The sequence below is a fragment of the Lissotriton vulgaris genome, chromosome 1_1 (genome assembly GCF_964263255.1).
Source record: "Lissotriton vulgaris chromosome 1_1, aLisVul1.2, whole genome shotgun sequence".
NCBI classification, from domain to species: Eukaryota; Metazoa; Chordata; class Amphibia; order Caudata; family Salamandridae; genus Lissotriton; species Lissotriton vulgaris.
In genome coordinates, this window is record NC_141685.1 from 1,627,680,642 (window position 1) to 1,627,704,623 (window position 23,982).

At 46.2% G+C, this 23,982-nt stretch overlaps 1 protein-coding gene across 8 annotated transcripts in view; it reads left to right on the forward strand.

Moving 5' to 3' along the window:
- SBF1 (SET binding factor 1) overlaps nucleotides 1-23,982 on the forward strand; it is a 1,591,024-nt gene that overhangs the window by 507,677 nt on the left and 1,059,365 nt on the right. For all 8 annotated transcript variants that reach the window (XM_086918836.1, XM_086918839.1, XM_086918838.1 and 5 more), the window contains exons 11-12: nucleotides 16,493-16,606; nucleotides 21,089-21,217. In XM_086918836.1, coding sequence (XP_086774962.1) covers nucleotides 16,493-16,606; nucleotides 21,089-21,217 — 243 coding nt within the window. The remainder of the gene's footprint in view (nucleotides 1-16,492; nucleotides 16,607-21,088; nucleotides 21,218-23,982) is intronic.

Sequence of the window (23,982 nt, forward strand, 5' to 3'; positions counted from 1 at the left end):
TAGTGGGAAAAAATGTGAAAAATCACTAAGTGGTACACTTCTGTGTCAAGAAATTAATTTACATGGAGCCTGTGAGGGTTCATCTAATGACCTTTCTTGCCACTTGCACGGCACCCCAGCCACACAAATAGAACCTGTTTTCAGGCAGCTTTCCAACGGTAGCTACGTTATATTAATTGACCACAGCTGTTGTGGCATGTTGCCAGGAACGGCCTATCTCGTGAGTGTTACATCCATGGTCACTTGTTGTATGCAAGTATTGTATCCAAACAGCAAATCAGACAAGGAGGCAACACTTTGGCCTTCATTGAATATCTCTTCTATTCAAATTGATACATTAAGCAGAATGAAAGCCATTCTTTTACAAAAAACTGTGCCTTTGACCTCGTCTAGAGAAACGTATGATCTGCAAGTTGCAAGGACCTCAGCAGAGATACATACATTATTATCTACAAACTGCCCTGTACATTTCCTAGAAAGGTTAGGTCAAATTTTAAACATGTCAGATACCAGTGGCATCGCACACGTATTTAAGACAATTTTCTCGGGACTGTTCGCACCCTTTGAAGCAGTCCTGAGCATTTTCCCGAATTTCGTGCACTCTGTGTTCGGCGGCCTGCCTCTCATTTTGGGACTCATAGCAGGAATTTTATTTTTGTTCCTTCTGCTCCGATGTGGCAAGTCCAGTCACCAGCGATACCCAGTTACCATGGAACAAGCGATCCAGGCACTGCGGTACCGAAAAAGGATAACACAGGTTCTCGGCTTGGCTCGTCTAAGAGATCTGAATACCACATGGTTTTTTAGGTCTCGTCCTATTCCATTCCGCGAGGAATGAATAGGAAGAGACTGTAGGGGCTAAAATAAGAGCTAAACTAAGCTTTCAAAATGCAGATTTCCAGAAGTGCATGTGGTCTCGTGAATGCGCTTCTATCCGCCTGCCTCGCATCACCACATGAAAGCCATTTGTTGCTTGTTCACACTTCACGGCCGCCAGGCCGTGTCTCCCATTTCTCCTTTCCCGTCCCCTGCTTCACACTTTTCACGGCCGCCAAGCAGTGTCTCGCATTTTTTCTTACTTTCTTACTACTGTGCCAGTATGCTTGCCTACAGAGAACACCCCTCCCACCTCCTAAACAACATCGAGCGGCGATCCGTGTGGCCATTTATTTATTTATTTTCTTAATCGGGCACCAGTATGCTTGTTTTTTTATTTTCTTAATTGGGCGCCAGTATGCTTGCCTACAGAAAACACCCCTCCCACCTCTCACACAGCATGTTTTTTTGCCATTTCTAGTGGTGTTTGTTCAACTTCCACCGCCACGACGAAAACGTCTGTCTTTGAAGGTACATGGGTGTTACCTTAACATGGAGAAAGGAACACTTCTATTTACGAGCGTCGTCTGTTCACGTGAACAGTGTGAAACATACATCAAGAAATTTTAAAATTGTATATAATGAATAGTATTTGTTGGATTTGTTTTCAAAAAACGTTTCTTTAACCTTCACACTCACTTCTATTGAGCTAACCCCGACATGAAAATCTAATAAGTTTTTTTCAATCAACAGTAGAACTCGGAAACTACAAGTTAGAATATTTACAAAACACATTTTAAAGTGCACATAAATAAGCTAGTGATGCTCAAGTCCTTAACGTTTTCATACATGCTGTTGCAGGCATGATAGCTATGCGTTTCCCCGACCGCATTGTAAAAGCGCTGCTTTTCAGCATGTTTGTTTTCCTTTCTGCCCTCTCGTCGCCGAAGTGCACGCCGCTGTTTCCACTACACTTATTCTCCCCGGTTTCCCCCAACAACACTTCCCACACCGGACCACATTTTAAGAGTTTCTGCAGCGGGCATCTGTTTTGGGTGTTGAACCTATAAGGTGCATGTTCCTGCTTTTAGCTCTACCTCTCAGTTTGTACCAAGCTGCGAGGATATCCGTGCCACCTCTGAGTCTGCAACATTTGGAGCCTCTGCTGCGAGCACCGCCACCTCGGAAGTTCCCGTTTTATTCTGAGCTGTCCGGCCTGACTTTACTCATCACAGAATACACTGAGCCATGAAGAGCTGGCTGGCATACACGTGACAGCGCAGAGATTTCTTTCATTAGTGAGGTCTTTGTTTAAGCGTTTACACAAATTGCTTGAACAAAAAAAAAATCTGTTTCAATAGAAAATCACCATAGTGCACCAAGGGAATGATAGTCGGTATTGTGGTTACATGTGATTACAAACGCTCTGTGACCAAAAAGAGGTAGGGTTTGTTTCAGATTCTAATACTCCGAAAAAGCATAATGATAACATCACTGCAATCGATCGGCCCGATGATGACAGTGCAGGATATCAGAAAAATACTGTTGTTCAAGTTGATTCGAATCCAAAGTGCTTACCATGAAATAAATATTAAATCTGTGAACTGGACACATTTTTAACTTTCCTAATCATACCTTCCAACATTACTTATCCATTGTCTCGGTGTCAGTCGGCACACTCCAGTAGCAGCTCCAGACCATACACTTCGTATTACTACTATTACTTTTAGAGTTTCCTCTTCACCTAATCTCCCCATGCCTCCCCCGCACCCCCGCCCTAGAGTATGCACATGTTACTTTTATTTTATATGGCAGCATTCCTAACTCCATTTCCTGCGCATCTCTTCTCCATCCTCCAAATCTATAATACATACTGTATTTAAAGCAGCACGCGCTCTCCGCTGCAGTCCTTTCCCTTTGCAATATTTATGAGCGGCCGCGAAATGCTCACCATTTGTCACCGCCTCACTTCCTGCTGGCATTACTCTCCTCCCTTCTCGCCCAGTCCTTGTTCTATTTTACTTTGCTTCCTTGCAGTGATCTGCCGGACTGTGATTTCATGGTCAGCATGCTAACTTGTCAAAATGTGTTTTGGTGCATTTTATCTTGCACTGTAGGTCGGACTCTAACGTTTTCTCATATTTATCCTCATGTGTTTTATTTCTCACACAGCACTCTTAACTGTTCGCTAGTTGTCTGCATCTCTCAGAAACTGTGATTTAAATCGGCAGACAGGTTTCATTTGGCTCCCACCGGAACCCTCATTTCTAGGTTACTGGAGAATAACTCGAAAAGGTGATCTCACTTTTCTTGACTTCAAGCATCCGTTTCCAGAAGCAAAATGTAGTAAATGTGAGGATCAGGTGTGCAGAGGCATGGCCCTAAAATACCCTTACATTAGTGCGTTTATAGCACAGATACCCGCTGATTTATATCGTGTGGGCCTTCCTGGGACAGCCCTCAACACACGCACAGGCCTTCCACCAGCCTCTCTTTACCTAGGCACCTCCGAAAATTTAAGTTGCCCTCGGGAGAGAAGCATTGTTTTCCAAAAGTCATTATTTGGTGCACAATTGCATTTAATGGGTGTCCCATGTCCACACACAGGCCTTTTCACGGATTCTTTTTCACCATGCTTCTAGGTTTTTTCTAACGTGGAATGCCGTGTACGTATATACTAAAGGCCACAACCCCTTCGAGCACTGTTATCTTAACATTTGTGTTTCTCTCAGTCTTATGATGTCTGCCCGGCCACCATTTACTTCGGACCCTCACACCTCCTCACCCTCACTCACCCTCACTCACATCACCCTCACCCTCACAGACCCTCAGCCTCACAAACCCTCACACACCCTCACCACCCTCTCACCCTCACTCACTCTCACACCCTCACCCTCAGACACTCACCCACCCTCACCCTCACCCACCCCCACCCTCACACCCCCCAGACACCCTCACACCCCCTCACCCTCACACCCCCTCACCCTCACACCTCCTCACACACCCTCTCACCCTCACCCTCACACACCCTCTCCCCTGTCACCCTCACCACCCTCACCCCCCCTCACCCTCACCCCGGTCACCCTCACCCCCCTCCCCCTCACCCCTCCTCACCCCCTCCCCCTCACCCCTCCTCACCCCCTCCCCCTCACCCCTCCTCACCCTCTCCCCCTCACCCCTCCTCACCCTCACACCCACACCCCCTTAAAACCCCACACCCTCACCCACCCCCCCTCACCGCCCCCTCACCCCTGTCACCCTCACCCCTTTTACCCTCACCCCTGTCACCCTCACCCCTTTTACCCTCACCCCCATCACCATCAAACCCCCTCACTCTCACTCACCCTCATTCATCCTCACACACCCTCACACACCCTCACTCACCCTCACCAGCCTAGCATAACAAAACATAGCATAGCATAACAAAACACAGCATAGCATAATAAAACACAGCATAGCATAGCATAACAAAACACAGCATAGCATAGCATAACAAAGCAAAGCATAGAATAGCAAAACATACCATAACAAAACAAAACACAGCATAGCAAAACACCACAAAGCATGGCAGAACAAAACATAGCATAACAAAACACAACAAAACTTAGCATAGCATAACAAAACACAACAAAACATAGCATAACAAAACATAGCATAGCATAACAAAACAAAGCATAGGATAGCAAAACAAAACATAGCATAACAAAACGTAGCTTAACAAAACACAACCACACAGCATAACAAAACATAGCAAAACACAACAAAACATAGCATAGCAAAACAAAACATATAATAGCAAAGCATAGCATACCAAACACAACAAAAAATAGCATTGCATAACAAAACATAGCATAGCGAAACAAAGCATAGCTTAATAAAACACAACAAAACATAGCATAGCATAGCAAAACATAGCATATCAAAACAAAACAAATCAAAGCATAGGATAGCAAAACAAAACATAGCATAGCATACAGCATCACTCAGCACCACCAGAGCATCATTCAGCACCACCGCATCATCACTCAGGGCCAAGAATGCACCACTCAGCATGACCACAGCATCACTCAGCGCCACCACAGCATCACTCAGCGCCACCACAGCATCACTCAGCGCCACCACAGCATCACTCAGCGCCACCACAGCATCACTCAGCGCCACCACAGCATCACTCAGCGCCACCACAGCATCACTCAGCGCCACCACAGCATCACTCAGCGTCACCACAGCATCACTCAGCGCCACCACAGCATCACTCAGCGCCACCACAGCATCACTCAGCGCCACCACAGCATCACTCAGCGCCACCACAGCATCACTCAGCGCCACCACAGCATCACTCAGCGCCACCACAGCATCACTCAGCGCCACCACAGCATCACTCCGTGCCATCACAGCATTGCTCAGCACACAACAATATCGCTCAGGGCGACCACAGCATCACTCTGCACCACCACAGCATCACTCTGCACCACCACAGCATCACTCTGCACCACCACAGCATCACTCTGCACCACCACAGCATCACTCTGCACCACCACAGCATCACTCTGCACCACCACAGGATAACTCTGCACCACCACAGGATAACTCTGCACCACCACAGGATAACTCTGCACCACCACAGGATAACTCTGCACCACCACAGGATCACTCTGCACCACCACAGGATCACTCTGCACCACCACAGGATCACTCTGCACCACCACAGGATCACTCAGCACCACCACAGGATCACTCAGCACCACCACAGCATCACTCAGAGCCAAGAATTCATCACTCAGCACCGCCACAGCATCACTCAGCACCGCCACAGCATCACTCAGCACCGCCACAGCATCACTCAGCACCGCTACAGCATCACTCAGCACCGCTACAGCATCACTCAGAACCGCCACAGCATCACTCAGAACCGCCACAGCATCACTCAGAACCGCCACAGCATCACTCAGCGCTACCACAGCATCACTCAGCGCTACCACAGCATCACTCAGCGCCACCACAGCATCACTCAGCGCCATCACATCACTTCTGTTCTTGGATTTTCGTCACAATAAAATACACTGAACATAATCTTCACAAAAGTTATTTACAAAAGTTTAAGCTATTGCCATTATAAATTACAATAACTTTTACCTAAGTGTTAATTATTAAAAAAAATTAAAAACCGTTGTTATTTGTAATAGCAATACATGTAAGTCACGTAAATACAACACATATTGCATTACAAATGCTATAGGTGTCACATTTGCGAACGTTATAACTGTCGGCATTGTAAATGACAAAGCTATTAATTTCGCTATTTTCAAAACCAACACATAAATAAAAAAATTGTCATTTACAATACCAATAGCTCAAACTTTCCTAATGCGAGACCTATTGCATTGCAAATGCTTGTTATCATTCAGACCAAACTGGCAAGATTGCATCTTACCTGTTCTACAATGCCTGCTCTGCGGAGAAGAATGCGTGTTAGACATCTGTCTCTCACTTCCATCAGCAGTACCTATGGATGTCGATACTTTGCTTGGTTCGGTAACGGCTCATGCAGCGGCTACCAATTCTGGCTACTAATTCTGATGACGGCATTCGTTGAGACCTCACCATTACGACTAGGTGGCGGTGAGGTACGAGATGAAAGCGGAACACAGGTACAACCTTCTGTGAACATTGCTGATCCAGATAACGCTGACGGTAATGCATCTCACATATGCACTATTTCCACCTTTTCGGAAATGGCCCAACTTTCACCTACTGTGGTAGACGAATTCTTTGCCATCCTATCTGAGTTAATGTTTTCTCCTAACAACAAGAATAACTCTTGAGAAACAAGCACACAGCGTTACCTGAACTTTGATTTCGGCCTTCAGTTTTGATAAACAGAACTATTTTTTACTACAACGAAATTATTTTTCTTATTACCAAAATATTTACTTTTTTTTGGCAAAGAGTAATCTGCTTAATGTAGAACTATTCTTAGAGAACAAGATTTCTATTTTTGAAACCTAGAACCAATATTTAAACTTAGCCTCTAGCACATGTACAGTATTATATAAATCTGTGATGAAATGGTCTCGACCTTCTCTTCTGTATTAAGAGCCATTTCATAAATGTAATTTCGTGATTCATTCAGTCAGCATTTCAAATGTAAAACTATATGCATTGTTTGAATGATACCACTGCTAAGAAACGTACAGTACAATACTCATTTTTCGTGCACAAACCAATTTAAATGCATTGTATGTATTTTTTGGGTGGGATTGTAAACACATGCTTAGAAATGTTATAACTGCTTAGTATTTAGTAAAGATGGACATTCTATGTGGAGTGGGTGTTGTAACGTATCTAGGGCTCTAGTGTAATTTTACCTATTCATGCCCTTATATAGGTATAAACTTATCATATCCTTATATAGGCATAAGAATCATAATCATATTTAGACACAGCCAATGCAGTCCAAATACGGCATGGCTACTTCCACTAAGCTCCTAGAGTACAACGAGTTCTTGAAGACAACCAGCCCTCAGCAGCCCGGGACTTCCCCCTGCTTCAGTATTGATTTGTCCCAGTACTCCTGGAGTGTGTAAAGAACTTCGAGTTCTTAGTGACGTTATAATGTCCACCCTTACGTCAAACTCTGCACCTGCCAGGTATAAATATGCCAGCATCTGCCCTAGCAAACACACGGTGGTTTTGGAGCAGATCGACTGAACTACTTGCCCGACGCCCTGCTGTAGCGAGTGCCGAAGGAAGCAGACCCTCCAACTGACCCACTGAGATAGAAGACTGTCTTTTCTCATGCCGAGAAATCGAGCTCCAGTGTTTCCCTGCTACCCTTGCGGGTTACTGGGAGATCGAATCCTAAGAGAGAGATACAAGACCTCCTTCATTCTATAACCAAGGTACGGAGCCGATTCGACCCGTAGAGAATTCTTGGATCGATTCTTGGCAGAAACTATTTAACTCAAGCTACACCTCACTTACTTCTTCCCTTGTACTAGGCTTAGGTTAGGTACACCGGGGTAGGCGTATTTTAGATGCACCAGTTGAGTACTTTTAGACATTATTTATCATTGTATGTATTTTATCTATTTTAAGTATCTTATGGCTTAGAAACCATATAAATGCTTTTACAGTATCATTTCATAATACTCCTTTAACTGTACACACTTTACTTCATAGCAAGTATTACAATTGTAGCAATTCACTTCTCTTGCATGAGAAAGAAGACTGCTCAATAAATAACCTTTTTATTGAAAACGCCCGTCTCTCTAGTTCTCTGCACTTCGGGGAAACTAAGCATGCACGATTGACTGAGTGAAATAGCTATCTCGTGTTTCCGCGACTCTGGAGATATTCCTTATTTCAGGGGGAACAAAGCTGTCATGTTATATGGTTGTCAGAAACTAATCCCTTCTTGTGTACTCAAGAAAGTTTCTAGTGACCTCTGAGCTAGCTGGCACACACAATTAAGTCTAACATATTCAATAGAGACCTAGTCGACCTAAGTCCTACGTCTAAACTATCGTTTGTTATTCCAATGCGCAGAGCCTATTGGGAATATAGGAACTACACTACAACCCAAATCGGTCCAGCCCCTAATATCGGGTTCGCTCTCGCCATGATTTGTTACGGAAAGGCTCCGAGCATTGTGGTCACTATAACTTTTTTTTAACCACAGTCATGTCTGACACAATGGGATATAGGCTAAGGTCAACCAAGCAGTAGTCAATTCTGCTAACAGAGATAGGTCTATTGAAGGTTGTTTCACCATTCGGTTCAGATTTTGTCCTGACATGTGTTGCCCTCAAATCGTGCTGCAATGTGAAGGCCAACACCTGGCATCCTCTCTTGGACCATCTTACCGTTGGGAGGTCTAGCTGCAGGATTTGCCAGCAACCGTCCCACTCCTCAGTCAAGTCTGAAAAGGCAGGGGCAAGGGGTTCAAATGCACAATTAAATTCCCCAGCTATCAATATAGGGGGATTTCCAGTACATTCAGTCAGGACATGATCTAAAATACTTAGTGTTGGTTTCCTCTAAACCCGGGGCCACTCTATTATATACATTAAACATTCTCAATTTAAAACCTGTGTGTAGAGCGAGATCAATTGCTTAAATGTCCTGGGAATCAACCAGGACTGGTTGGACTTTGGACCAAGTTGCAGTTTTCACCCATCTCACTAAGCCTCCAGAAGGTCTCACCTTCTCTTTCTCTATTGCATTGATGCCATTAGAGGAGTACCCACACCTCTGGGGGGGGGGGGGGGGGGGGGGGGGGATATACAAACTCCAGGTCTCCTGGAATAAGATCACATCATGGTAATCCACAAAAATGCCCCATTCTGGTTCGGTTAGCATTTTGGCGATCCCCGCGACATTCCATACCAGGACTCTTAATTGCTGGTGTGGTACAACAGTGGAGATATAGTCGAGCCTTTGCTCCCGGGTTACATCCCTTTCCTCCTCGTTAATAACATCACCATCTCCATCCCCTTTAAGACCTTAAGTGGTTGAGACCAGAGCAACTTGGTGATTTACAAAAGACACAGGCGAGGAGGAGTGCCTTAATTGATGTTTGGCAAAAATAGAGCTAGAGATCAATTTGTTGGCCTCTAGGGACAACAAGCATTCTTCCTGTTTTCATCCCTGGCTCCCTTTGTGCCCTGTTTCGCAAAAATCCCCTATCTTCTGGGCAGAAGCATTTGACTCGGGCCCTTATCCAAAGCAGGTTTATATTTGATGGTAAAACAGTACTATTACTACTACTACTATAGCTCTATTAAAGAAACTAAATTTCAGTGAATCATTTGGCATTCCTGGTAGGATTATCCTTTCAGCCTGCTTTATGTCTTCCCTTATGATTGAATAATAGTGCTGTGTTTCCCTAAACTAATATTTTACCATATTTTTAAGCGAAACAGGGTCCTCTTGTCTGTCACTGGAGAGTTTTGGGACCTCACAAGATAAAGGACTGCTTATTCTCTCTGGGCTTAAATTCCAGTGTTAAAGCCATCCTTAACTACCCCTCTTGCAAATGGTTGGGTAAGACTACGCATTGGGGAGCACCCCTCATCAAGTACCACCTCTCCCCTTTCAAGCTCTCTTCCCACCCTCATACCCTGGGATATGCCTCATTATGCAACTGGCTTGCTATTATAGACGTAATGGCCTCCTGAATAGTTAGAAAAAACGCGGCAGTAATACTGGGTGGGAGCACTGTGGGGCTTGTGGGTAATTGCAGCAGCTGTGTCGCAATCATGCATCCTTTCTAAACCATGTTGTAAAGAAGTGGGTTTCTGTTGCAGTACCCCTCCTCCTTTTTTGCTAGATTTCTGATGCACTTTGACTTGATGTGCCCTGGGCTCCTGCAATTCAGGTGCCCAGGGCCTGTGTTCCTTCCCTACATCTGTGTTGAAACTAAAACCCAATTGGCATCTCTGGCCACATGTCAGCCCTTGGTAAACTGTACTCTAGGTACCCAGGGCATTGTGACCAGAGAAGACCCCTTAGGTTCCCTGTATCCTGACACAAACACTCACAGAGACACTGCCTTTGCAGGCTGAGTGTCTTGGTGCAGAACTAAACAAAGAGTCGACATGACACACATACCTGTGTACACAGAAGAATACAAAGTTCCCCGGGGAGGGTATTAATGTGTGGAGAAGAGAGTGATTAGAAGTCAAGGAGTTGGAAGGGTTCCCTTATCGGAACTAGAGAGCCTCACACACCCAGAGCGTTAGGTGTGAAACACACCCTGACTGAAGGATGTCCAGTGTCATCATCGGCTCACTGCCCCTCGTCAGACCGGCGCTGCAATGTCTGACGGAGTGCCCAAAGGCACTCTTTTGGCGGAGTTCTTTTGTTCCTTGCCGATGGTGAGTGTGAGTGAGGATGAAAGAGAGTGTAGTCGGTGCGAAAGTGAGTGAGGATTAAAAAGGGTAGTCAGTCCACACTGAGTTTTATTAACGTGGCTGATTCCCTGGTTAAAAGGGGTGGGAGGGGAGCTAGAAGCTGTGAGGGTGTACAGCAAACTAACTCAACCCCCTGGTGTGGTCAACATGTTTCTCGCCAACCGGCGATTCATCAGGACCTAAACAAGGTACTACACAGAAAGAAAAAAGTCTAAATGCTCATTCAAATCATAAAAAGCAAATACAACCTCTCTGGGTCGGGTACAAAGAGGGCCAAGGGGTCCTGCTCTAATTAGGCGACCCTAGGGGAGAGTAACTCAGGCCTCGCAGCATGCTCCCGTGAGGCCAGCGCTGTCGGTGAATGCACCTTAATACAAGCGCTGGGCTGGCGGAACACCTACCCCTCACGCTCGCGGCACCTGGTCTGGACACATACCTGTGTGCCATGCCCACAAACACACTGCCCTGGCATCCATCAGTCACCCCTCTAGCTGGGTGCCCATTGCCAGTGGTGTGGGCACAGGTGCATGAGCCCTGTGCCCCTACAGTACCCAGGGCCATTTCTGGGCACTGTAAGTGCAGTGCTGCCATTAAGAGTATTTGGTGCTGGGAGGTTGTCATCACAAACTCCACAGCACCATGATGGCTTGACTGAGAAGTTTGATACCAAACTTCTCAGCACATTAAACCCCCACTGATGCCAGTGTGGGATTTAATGTAAAATGCACGACAGAGGGCATCTTAGAGATGCCCCCTGAAATCTAACCAACTCCCAATGTCCTGACTGTGTGGCTACCGAGGCTTCCACCACCAGACATGTTTCTGGACCCCTGGGTCGAGAGCCTGCCGCTCTCGGGGGCCTCCTCCCCCAGGATACGCAGGGGAAGCTTCATGCGCCTTTGTGAGATTCTCCAGGCCACTTGCTGTACTCAGCAACTGGCCCCCACCGGTTCTGATCCCCACTCTGATGGGAAGAACGGCGGGAAACCCTAAGTGAGGAAAGGGGGTGCCCAGCCTATGCCAACTCCACCCCCCAGGTGGGAGAGGCGAGGTGAAACACAACCCCGGGCTCCGGCCATCTTGAGGATGGGGAGCCCTGCCCAATCAGAGATAGGCTCTTGCCCCCCTCCCACAGGAGAGGAGCAGGCTAGGGGGTATACTCACCCCAGGTCAGGGACCCATTGGTCCCTGCCCTTGCTCTACCTGTAACGCCCCTAAATTTAGTATTTAGGGGCACCCTGAACCTTCCTTCTTCAGATCCCAATTGCAACAAGAAGAACAACAACAAACAAGAAGACCTCCTGTGCAGCTGCTAACAAGAGGACGACGCCAACTGACTTGGCCCCAGAACCCCACAGGCCTGTTGATCCTTGAACCTGCTCCTGCGAAACCCCGGCGTCTCCTGCGGACAGCAACCTCGAAAACCCTGGAGGACCTGCCTTCCTTGAACCTCTAAAAAGACTGGGACTCCCACGAGCCATGGTTCTGCTTAAACCGCAATACCCCTGGTGCCAGCCAGGAACCGCGAATACAGCCCACTCTGCACCCGCCGAGCCCGGGCTGTGCCTGAGTGAACCATGACCACGAGCACTTCCCCCCGGCGACTGTGACCCAGAGGCCAGTGCCCACGGCCCTCCTCGACGAACCAGATGACACCTGCAGCCTCAGAACTAGGGACCCCTCCAACCGCGACCAGCTGAGGGTAAGATTTCCCGACACCAAAAAACACGCCTGCACCCGGCGCCCTGCGGCCCCCTGTGCCTTCCATTGCGGTACATACCTCTTCTCCAAGATCCCAACTTACCTCTCGAAGTGATGGTCGCACCTGAAGAATCTCCGTCCCCGAGTCTGCAGCCTTTGTTCACTTTTTAACTCTCCCATTGATTAACATTGAGCGTCCAACGGCTCAAAAACACCCTGCACCCAGCCGCCTGAGTGCCGCTGGAAGTGCAGCAACTACTCTACTTTACTTCCCCACTTGCCCTGTGTAAGTGACCCGGAAGTCAGCTCCCACAGCCGCATGGCCTGCTTGCTTGCAGGCACCAACCGAAGGCCTCCTACCCTCCATAGGATTGCATTGGGTCTACTCTCTCTGCACCCGGATGCTCCTGTGCCGCTGAGGGTGCAACAACTGTACCTTTCCAACCCTTGGAGACCCCTGAGTCTATGCCCAGAACCTTAACTCGACCAGTCGAGTACTTACCTAAAAGCCGATAACCCATTTTCCTTCCATAGGTTAACTTTGACTGGTTTCACTTGGAAATTCTTCTAAGTGTGGAGTTTTGAAACTTTAAAATGTTCATCTAAAATCAGCCGAATAACGAATTCCGATTTACTCCTGTTATCGGTAGAGAAGCCAGTGCTGTACCTTTCAGCCCAACACTGAACCGAAAAAGTAATTATAACTGTACTTACCAGTAACTTGAATTTCCTCCCATAGGATAACATTGCTTGGTTTTCACTGAGAAGTTTTTGTCAACTTTGAAAATACAATTATATTCTTTAAAAATCACTACTGTAACAAAAATGCTTTTACCCTATTGTTTATAGGAAATGTCCCGGGCATGAATCTAGGATCCAGTCCTGTGGTTAGAAAAGTAATCTATAAAGTAATCAATTGCATTTAACTAGAAAAACCCATTGAGCTCAATGTTATATTGTGTTTAAAATTGTGTTGCCTATTGCAACCACTGTAGCTATTGTACTTGCAAAGTCTATTGCCTATTTGCAAAGTAATTACCTAAAGGCATTCATATTGAGAAAAGTATATTTTGATACCTTGTTGGTTCTAAAATAAAACTATATATTTTGATACAAAACAATTGGCCTAGAGTTCAGTTCTTGAGTGTGTGAGACCATTTGCTGACTGAGTGTGTACAACAAATGCTTTACACTGTCCTCTGATACTACCTTACTGCTTGACCAAGCTACCACTTTAGAGAGTAAGGTTATATCTAACTTAAGCCTCTGCCAAACCTCTGGGGACTGTGGTGGACTCTGTGCACACTGTACCGTACTTTGGTCCAGTATATACAGAGCCACTTTCTTACACAGGGTGAGTAAGGGGGGCCCTCATGATCACTAACTAGTGCTTTTGTTTGCGTCCCTAAAGATTAGGCCATTCCATTGCTCATTCTCCCCTCCAAGTCAGCAACCATGTTTCTTAGAAATGCAACCTCATCCCTAAGAGACTCAATAGTATCCTTTAGACTCTGCAATAGGGAGGGACCTTCGTTGCTTATATAATTTAATCCAATGTGTACTCGCCCCTCCACTCCATTAACCGCCTCTGGGAGCGCCGCGTATCTGTTGTGGCATTCAACTTTGACTACCTGTACTTCTACAGGAATGTCCAAGTGCTGCTCACTGATGGTTTAGGTTCTGGTTTCGTAAATCCTGAACTTTTCACATGAATCTATTTTTTTTTTAAACAAATGTAGGATTCGTTTTGGGGGCCTGCTCAGCAGAGTGGGGACAGGGGAAAGCTCTAGTGGCACTAAAAGAGGGGTAGCAGATTATTAGGGTTGACAGATAGAGGGAAGGGGGAAGTAGCCGCTGCATTCCCCAAGTAGGGTCTCTATCTTATCCATTGCATCAGAGCAGATAGCACATGAGGCAGCGCTTTGAGCACGATTCCCACACCTCCCCAGTGACCCCAACAGAAGGAGCAGGCAACCAATGCACCCTGGGACTGTGAGTCCCACCAGAGTGTAATGAAGCAGGAAATAGAAAGATGTTGGACCCCATGAGTCCCGCAGGTCAGAAAGGTTCAACAAGGCGTCCCCAAAAAGTAAATCAGCTGGGACTCAACAAGGCATCGCCGGTGTTCTGGCTGAGGAGCTCCAACCCATAACCCCCAGGTGCACTGCCGATATGGCTGGGGGTAGCTGGGCCTCGCCCTCCTTCCCAAGCTCACCTTCCATCGCAGATTGGGGCAGTCAGGATCCTTCGCTCCTTGGCGGTCTCGCCTAGATCGGGGTAGCGAGCAGCAGCAGCAGCAGCTCAGGAGCCTCTACACATCAGCTCCGCATCGTCCAGGTAGGATCATGCTGGAGACATTCCTCGTTCGGGAGGGGGGGCAGCACTACTGCAGCAGTCTACAGCCCCTCTCCTTCCTGGCCGCCCATCGGCGACACTCTCTGCCTCTCTTTCAGGGCCTCTCACCGCCTCAGTCTCCCAGGACACAGGCAGGCTGCTGCCGTCCCAGACCTGATCAGGTGCTGCCAGGAACCACAGGAAAACTAGCCACAACTCTCCAGAATTACTGAAGGCCTGTGCACACGTCCATGATTGGTAGCAGAGTCAGTACTCTGTATCACAAAGTTAACAATGACTAACATTCATAAGAAACATTAAACACTCTGAAGTTTTTGGGTTCTTCTTTTAATCTTGAACGATTGCCCAGCCAACACGTGTTTCGTCTGAGGAAGTACTCCTAGACTTCTTCAGGGCTTCTGGCAATTAGAAGGAGATGAGGGATCTCTCTGCCGGTTGTACTTACGTCCTGGCTGGTTTAAGGGTCAGTATTTCTAACGAATCGTAAGGATCCAGATAGGGATCATGGAGGAATTAGAAAGAAGAGGCTGCACTCTAAACCAGGTATACTTCCGTCCCGGTTCCAGGGGAGAGGAGAAGTATATGGACATATGTAGGGTTAACTGTGTGCTAAAACAACAATTGATGGACAGAATGCAGAACAATGTCATACATTCACCCCAGTACAGAGATCTCGGCCTAACTCCATCGTTTTTTTGCACTCCACACCACCCCAGTTCAGACATGGCCATATGCAAATCAGCCTTGACCCTGTGCCTCATGGGAACATTCCAGCCCGAACTGCCAAGCCATGTCTTTCCTGGACCGGAATCAAGCATCCTAGGACCAGTTTCTGGCTATCAGCCGTGTTCAGCCAGGATAGCTTGACTCCAGTGGTGTGGAGAGCATGGTACTCGCGTCTGAGCATACCCATCCCACTCGGGGTGACAAATTCAAAAACAACAATTGAAGGACAGAATGCAGAACAATGTCATACATTCACCCCAGTACAGAGATCTCGGCCTAAATCCATCGATTTTTTGCACTCTGTGTGCGCCAGTGAATGTAGCCGGGAATAACGGCTTGGCTGAAGCAGCGTGTATACCAAAAAGTTGAAGCGGTCGCAGTGTCTTGCGTGCTCCGGGGCCAACCACCACTCGTCAGGACCGGCCTTGGCCTCGTCTCTCCGCTCAGGCTGGCCTCCTCTCTCCGCTCGGGCATCTTCATCGTCTGGTCGACCGACTGGGCGGTTCTTCTTGATTTGGGGAGCAAGGTGGCCTCAGCTGGGCAGGTGAAGGGACTGCACTGGCTGCTTCAGTGTCTACACCAGATGAGTCGAGAGTAAAAGTCTGGGACAGGACCGGCTGGAAAACTGCAACTCAGCCTTTTGGGCTGGAAGAGTCAGCATGGAGAACCGTGCTTCAAGGCGACACAGAGTGGGTGAGCTGGAGGCAGCAGGAAAAGCTGCACCTAGGGACGGTGCCGTAGATGTCATACTTTCCTGTAGAAATTGCTGCAGGTTATCTATTTCTGGTTCTTGATTGTTTTAATTCTTGAAGGCCTTTTCCCTTATACAGGTTCTCTGAGTTTGTTTGGAAAATAGTTTCAGGTTACTAGGTTAATGCGATTAGTAGCTTCAGTGCAAATATTTTTTCTTCTCAATGATGGCCACTACTCGTATTTCAGCTTCCACCCACACAGCTTCTTTTTATTTCTTGATCTCATAGGATAAGGAGATAAGAGCTGTTTTCCTTCGCTTGTTTGCTCAGCTTTTTCAAGGCTATCGCTGGAGCTTGCACATCATCCGCATTCATCCTGAACCCGTCATTCGCTTCCATAAGGTAAGCTGAAGCTACATCCATTCTTTGGAAGTGCACATTGCCACAAGTTCTCTTCTGTGGCCTAGTGCCCTTGCAGGTTTGCTTGCTTGTGTTTCCTTTTGCATTCTGTTCCATTTGCATGCATGCTTCGTGTAATTTTCAGAAGTTGCTTGTCCACACAATCTACCTGACAGTTACGTCACTCTATATTGTCAAGGTGTGAATGTTTTTGTTTTCTGAACAGAGCCTCCTGTGTATTGAAAATATTAAATCCTAAATTGAAGTTTTAATCCTCAAGGATCACCCAACGTTCTGACAAACTTATTTTACATTTTTCTTTCTGAATCATCTTTCAAAGGCTGTGAGATGTGTGAAGTCTTCATTTTCTGGACCCGTTTAGGGCCCTTTATGTTTACTGGAACGGCAAAAAAAGATTTTGTCTAGCCCGAAATAGTATTACTACCTTTGGAGGCCTTAACCATGGAATGAGCAAACTTGGGTCGCGGTTGCTCTTTGAATTGCATTGTAGAGTCCTACCATACAATATATACATCCGACATTGCTCTTACCTTTTAGATTCCAATGTAGACCGTTTTTGCAGAGGTAGTGTGTAGCCTGTCATCTGCCTCTCGCTGGGTACATGCTTTGTAAAATAGCTCCTCTATAAATGTATTCTGCAAACACTCCTCAGTAAATGTTTTTTCCAAATGTACTGCCCATTATTCTCAGCCATGCTAAAAACAGTCTCTGGCTAGATCTCTCTACATTACTTTGTCCTGCTTCATCCTACATTATACTTCATGCTTAGGTACCCTCCCATACAATTGTATGGTCTGGTATATGTAGACTTTACTTGCAATAGTAACTACTTTGCTCTTATCTCTTCTTCTTTAATCTTGCAGTGCACTGTCCAGCTTTCAACTTCATGACGCTAGAGTTGTTTCATATATTGGGTACATAACTAGAAATTATAGGAAGGATTTAGATTGGCACCTGGTATGGTTATGGGTAAAGCCTTTGATGCTCAATCTTGCAGTTTTATTTTATTTTATATACCTACTTCTCCTATCATCCAGGGTCAGTGGGATTATATATATATATATATATATATATATATATATATATATATATATATATATATATATATATATATATATATATATATATATATAAAGGACTAAAAGTATAAGAGCTCTGCATGCACCATCAGTGCTTTAAGTGGGTCAGATCATGCCAGAACTGAGCTCTGACAAAGCATAACAAGCATTGGCATAGCCAGTAGGTCTCGCCTTTGGGACCTTATAAGTGTTTAGCCATGCAACACTTGATGTTGTAGTACCAAGGATATTGTGTCGGATAATTAAACACTTGTAAGGCCCCAAAGGTGAGACCTATTGACTATGCCAGAGCTTGTTTAGGAATTGTGCACTGCCTAGATGGTGGTGTCTGAGGGGCTTGAAACACTATGAGTTGGCAACAGTAATGCAGTGAACAATCTTCTTGCAAAAGGCATAAAGAAAAGCTGTGATAGAAGCAGCACTGCCCACGCTTGCTCATATAATCACAGTGACGGCAGCAGTTGCTTCTCCAGATATAGACAAGCAAGAAAACAATAACAGCTCTGCCGTCATGAGCAGGAAGTTTAACGGCTGCAGCACTGGTTGTAAACATACATAAAGAGTAACAACAGGTAAGAAGGTACAAAGACGACAACATGAAGACAGCATGCTTTATAAATCTAGAATTACGTGACAGTACCAGTGTGCCCTGCAGTAAGCAAGTGCGTTAACACCGGTACTACCCACATCACTTTGTTATAGTCTCACTGCTACCTCCACTGTCAAATTTTTTAAATCAACGGTACTTCCTCCGAAGTCATTCATGTAGGTCAGTACTACATTCATGCAGTGTTACAGTACTGCATTAACAATGTCACGGCGTGAAAACAGCACGGTCACCTCCACACTCCAACACAAACAGTGTGTCAGTTGCCGTACCAGCTCTCAGACGGCTACCTGCCATAAAGAAATTCTGACTAAGAACCAGGCATGATATCCTTCCCCACATGCGTGACCGCAGCAGGACCACCTGTACAGCCATAAAGAAAATGTAACAGTATCAGCGCTTTCATCAAGATGTATACGTTGTGCAGGAAAGGGAACTACTTTAAAGTGTACCGAAACAGATAACCGGCATACTACTACAATGCACAGGTAGACACATAAAAACAAGCTCTCCCATCGTAGCACTCACTTCTCATCTCCTGGTGGAGGGTGTCGAACGCCACAAATGACCTCAGCCCGGCCAAAACGAGAGATAGTCGGAAAGATAGTCTACTCAGAATGTCAGACAGCCTCGGAAGGTGTCTGGGTGGAAGCTTGAGTCGTCCGTATCATCCCAAAGAAGACTGCAATTGGTTAGCTCGTGCTATTGACCCCGGAAGAGACAGCCCCAGCTACCCACGAGACGCTATTCCAGCCACTAAGATTCTTTGCCATGGAGTTGAGTTTAGCACTAGGGTGCGAAGTTCAGGTTTGATAGCTAGTTTTGAGTAACTCCTAACAATCCATGGCGTTCCCGTGTGCCCAGAATGCAGGGATGTGCTTGGATGGAATCCGAACATTTTGAAGCGTGGAGAGGAGGGCCCCGGCTCAGAGAAAACTGATCACTCCTAACGGTCACAGCAGATCACTGCATGGACTGGCTGGGACAACATCATATGCTTATTGGTGCAGGGGTAAAGTAGAGACTACGACTTGGCAGCCTCAAATACGGTCCTTGCAGCACCGGGGCCCGATGCGAGGTGAGCCGGTTACCTGCTGCTGGAGAGTGGGGAATAAGCATCGGAATGGGCATGTGCAGTGAAAGGCCTCCAGTGGAGACAGCCATAACACAACAAGGGGTAAAGCACACACAAAAGGAAACAAGCTGTTTACTGCTCGCTGGCGTATATGGTTAGAATGCTATGCAAGCATAATGGAAGGGGATGGGATGTTCTCTGCGGCCGCGCCCGATAGTTGTGTATGCACGCAAAAATAAAATAAAACTAGCATTGGCCGCGCAGCCGCGAAAGTGGCGCAGCCGCAAAAGTGATTGCGCGCTGCGCTTAATGAGCATGAGGAGGAACGCCATATGGCATCTCTGCTTGTAAGTGCGCGCCTGCGCACATGCACGCAAGCTGTAGGCCAGCCATGGTAGCATTTTTTGAAGCCCTTATCAAAAGTTTTGCCAGATCGGTGCATGCGCTGGGTCAGGCGAGACCTAAAAAAAGGGCATTGAACCAGGGCCCGATTACCATCTATTTCTGCTTTTGCCACCTGATGGAAAAGCAGCTGTATTCACTTGTGTATCACACACCAGAGATGCAAGGCAATGCCACCTGAAGTACTCTTTGTGACATGATGACAAAGTGACTCAGTTTATACTGTCATTTACCATTGCCTGCATTTGTTTTTGTAACTTGTTTTTATTTAGTAGTAGCATAATGTATAGTATGACAGGATAGCACCCATGCCAGTATTACATAGAATAAAAGAATACATTCCAAAGCATTCTTCAATCAGAAGGATTATGGAAAAATATGGCCTGGCACGTGGCTAGGGCGCCCTAATTCATTACAAAGGTACAACATGTGAAACTGCATCTTAATTACGTTTTAAGGTTATATCACCGAATTACTACTAACAACCAAGGCATTGAACATGGTAAACAAAATATTCGACAGCAGCGTAGCAGATACACATCGAGTGAACCCCTCCCCTAGACACTGTCTGCAAGAGGAGAAGGGCAGCAAGGAACCAGGGAGGAAAGGGTGGGGAGTAGAAGCCTCACTTAACGGAAAGGAGGGGGCAAGGAAAGTGAAGAAAAAAAGACCCAAGAATCACCAGGACCAACCCAAAGTGCCCAGCATCTCCCTTACCATCGCCTGAATACTCAGGGTATTCACTGTAAACACTTGACTATCCAAGTGAGTGTAGTGATAACAAGCAGTGTTTTCACCATTTACTTTTAGATGTACCTTGTCAGTTGTTTTATTTCCTATGGAACACGTTTAAGGTGTTAATTAAGTGTCTTGTTGCCTGCTGATTTAGTTATTATTGCCCATTAAGAATCTGTGAATGAGCTTGTCAAACAGGTGATTCTGTTTCACATGTTATAAACTTTGCTGTTAGTTACACATCCCACATGTTCTGTGTAGTTACAACATACTTGCAGAGTTGTTTATGCTACTTTTTTCTCAGTCAAGTAAACATCAGTTTTGTGAACTCTAGAAGCATGTCCTCAAGCATGCAATATGTGTTTGATGTCCGTTCCCTTCTTTCTTTGTTCTTCCCTATACATCCTTCTAATGTGCATCTGTGATGTGATGCTTTACCTTTCAGGGGTGTGTACTTGTTCGCAGTGCCTTGTTGCCAGCAATGATACAAACATTGCTGTGCCTGGAAGTATGTTCTCTTGTAGGTGTTGCATATTTCATTGTTACTGCCTTCCTTCCCCTTGTAGGCTGCATTCCTTGGTCAACGTGGTCTCATCGAAGATGATTTCCTCACAAAGGTGTTGGAGGGCATGGCATTTGCTGGGTTTGTGTCAGAAAGAGGATCACCCTACAGGGCCATCGACTTGTTTGATGAGGTGAGACTGGTGTATATTCTTGTGCTTTGATACATGTTTTGTGCCCGCTCTCAGGGAATAGAAAACATGTTTTGGGTCTTCGTATATGCTCCATCTGAGGTGCATTATGCAGGAAATTGACACCCATAGTGGTGGGTGCTTCTTTGCGTTATTGTGCTATAGCAGAACACCCTTTCTGATACTCCTGTTGACAGATTCCTCACCTTATGAATCCTCCCAGGCACCAGACTGCATTCAGAAAAGCATACATAACTCTTATCCCAGTAGGTGTCATCATAGCATCCACTGTGACTTCCTCTTGTCCTGGACATGACGACACACAGTCATATGTAGGCACCACCCCTGCAGTCTATTTGCAGGTCCTTTTTTCTGTACCCTTTTATATACATTTAGAGCTCCACTTCTCTTATTTTCATTTGAATTCAAAAGATATCTTGAAAACATATTGACCATGAAGAAGAAATGTTGCCACTGAAGACAACAGGTTTTAAACTGTGTCACAATCAGATGTAAGGTATAGGCTTGCATGACAATAGTTCATGGTGTCTGGAGCCAAAACACATGTTCCATTCTGCATTCATAGGCGAGGAAGGTGCGGAAGGCCTGCAAGAAGTAGACCCTATTGCCTCGCTAGGTCACCCTCCGCAAGTAAGATGAAGATGAAAGACAAGGCTTCAAAGAAGAAGCACCTCAAACAGGACTGCTTGACTAGGTCACCATGTCATCATCTTTGTGGTATGAATCAAGCCTCATCTTGTCTTTGTCAGCCTCTTCCAAGCCTGCAAAAGATGTATCAGAGTTCCCAGGGCCATCTTTGGATCTTCAGCGGTTTGCAACCAGAGAGGCAATGCTACATATTTTCAATGTGGCTCTCCCTCTTCTGTAGAGGATTCAAGTCCCACGATGCCAGCAGAGCACCCAGTCACACTTCTGCCCATGGCTCTTGGCCTTAGCACCAGCTGAGCCTGCCCTGCCTGCTGTCAGTGCCAGTCCTTGTGTCTAATCTTTTGCTGAAGGCCTCACCAGACCTTGTCGCATCGGCTCCATTTTTGGTTTCAACATCATTGCTCCCAAATGCACATTATCCAGAGTCATATCCTGGCTCGTTATGAGATATATCAAGACTGTTATTCTGTGTAAGGAGTCCAGGGGTTCCCTTATGAGTGGATAGGGGCTTGCTATACAATCCTAAAGTGCTCTATTAGTTAGTAGTATGGTCAATCAGCCTTAGGCTTAACACATAGGAGTGTAAGACTGTAAGACATTTGCAAATACACACAATGATCAATAAATGACACACAAGACTCAAGAAGGAGTTCCACACCAATTTATAAAAATAGTAAGTATCTTTATATTTGTTTATGCATCAGAGAAATATCTTTCGGATATGTTTTTAAATATAAATGATTTTTGCTTTAAAAAGTGGACACAGTGCAATTGCTGAGTTCAGCAATATGTTATCCTATGGAAGGAAGAACAAATTCTACAAACTGGTATTGTCCAGCGACTTACAAGACTAATCTCCAGGAGTTAAGGTGAGTGGGGGGCAAGGTCCAAGGCAGCACCAGCAGGACACCACCAGCGGCACGGGGGTAGCAGGCTGCAAAAGAGCGTCAGGACCCCAATGATTCCAATGGAGATCGGTCACTGCGGAAAGAGGCTGCATGCTCTGGCTAGGAGATCAGTTGGGCTGAACCAGCAAGTGGGTTCAAGCCTTGCTATGCTCGAGGAGAGCGGGTGGGGCTAGAGGGGGTGCTTTGGTCCTCTTCTCCAAGGCTCAGGGGCGACAGGTGCAGGGGTATTCTTAGCTGTTGCGTTTTTCCTTACCAAAGCAGTTTGGGATGATGGGGCCTCTGTTCAGAGTCTGCAGGCGACATCAGGGAGTCTAGGAGGGGTCTCGAGCTCCGGGTGCTCGGGGGACCTTGTTGACATAGGTGGTCCACTTCAACTCGGGCCGGAGGCGATGGGTGCAGTGGTGACTTCGGGTGTCTGGGTTTGGCAGTTCCAGAGGCCTCAGAGTCTTCTCTTTTGGAGTTTCTTCAGAACAAGTCCGATGTTCACCTTAGGTCTTGAGTCTTTTTTGAAGGCAGGCAGTCTTCCCAGGTTTCTAGAGTCAACACCTGCAGGACGTGTCTACTGTAGCAGACAGGCCTTTGGGGATTGTACCAGGTGCTTCTTCTCTACTCTGCTTTAGCGGCTCTTCGGTATCCTCTCTCTTCTTAGGTAGTCAGAATCTGCTTCTCTGATGCCAGGGGCTTCCCTAAATACTAAATTTAGGTGTGTTAGGGGAGTGTAGGGTAGTAGTCAATGGGTTACTGCCCTTGAGGGTCACTACAGCCCTATATGACCACTTCCTGTGGGAAATGGGCATAACCCTGTCCCAGAATTCCTAAGTATGCCATCACAAATATGGTTGTTTCTGAAAAAATCATGTGCATCTCACAGTAGCCCACTGTAGGGGCGGTCCAGGGAAGACATGGCTTGGCAGTTTGGGCTGGACTGTTCCCATGAGGCAAAGGGTCAGACTGATTTGCGTATGGCTATGTCTGAACTAGGGTGGCGGAGTGAGCTAAAGAATGATGATAGATTAAACCCAGATCAGTTGACTGGAGGTGAGTGTTTGCAATGTTTAACACTCAGTCCTTCATCTCATTTGGTTTTTCTTTGTTCGCCCTAAGTTGGCATTGTATGCCCAGACGTGGGTCCCTTGCTCACTTTGCCACTGGATTCAAGCTAGCCTGGCTGAAGACGGCTGATTAGCCAGA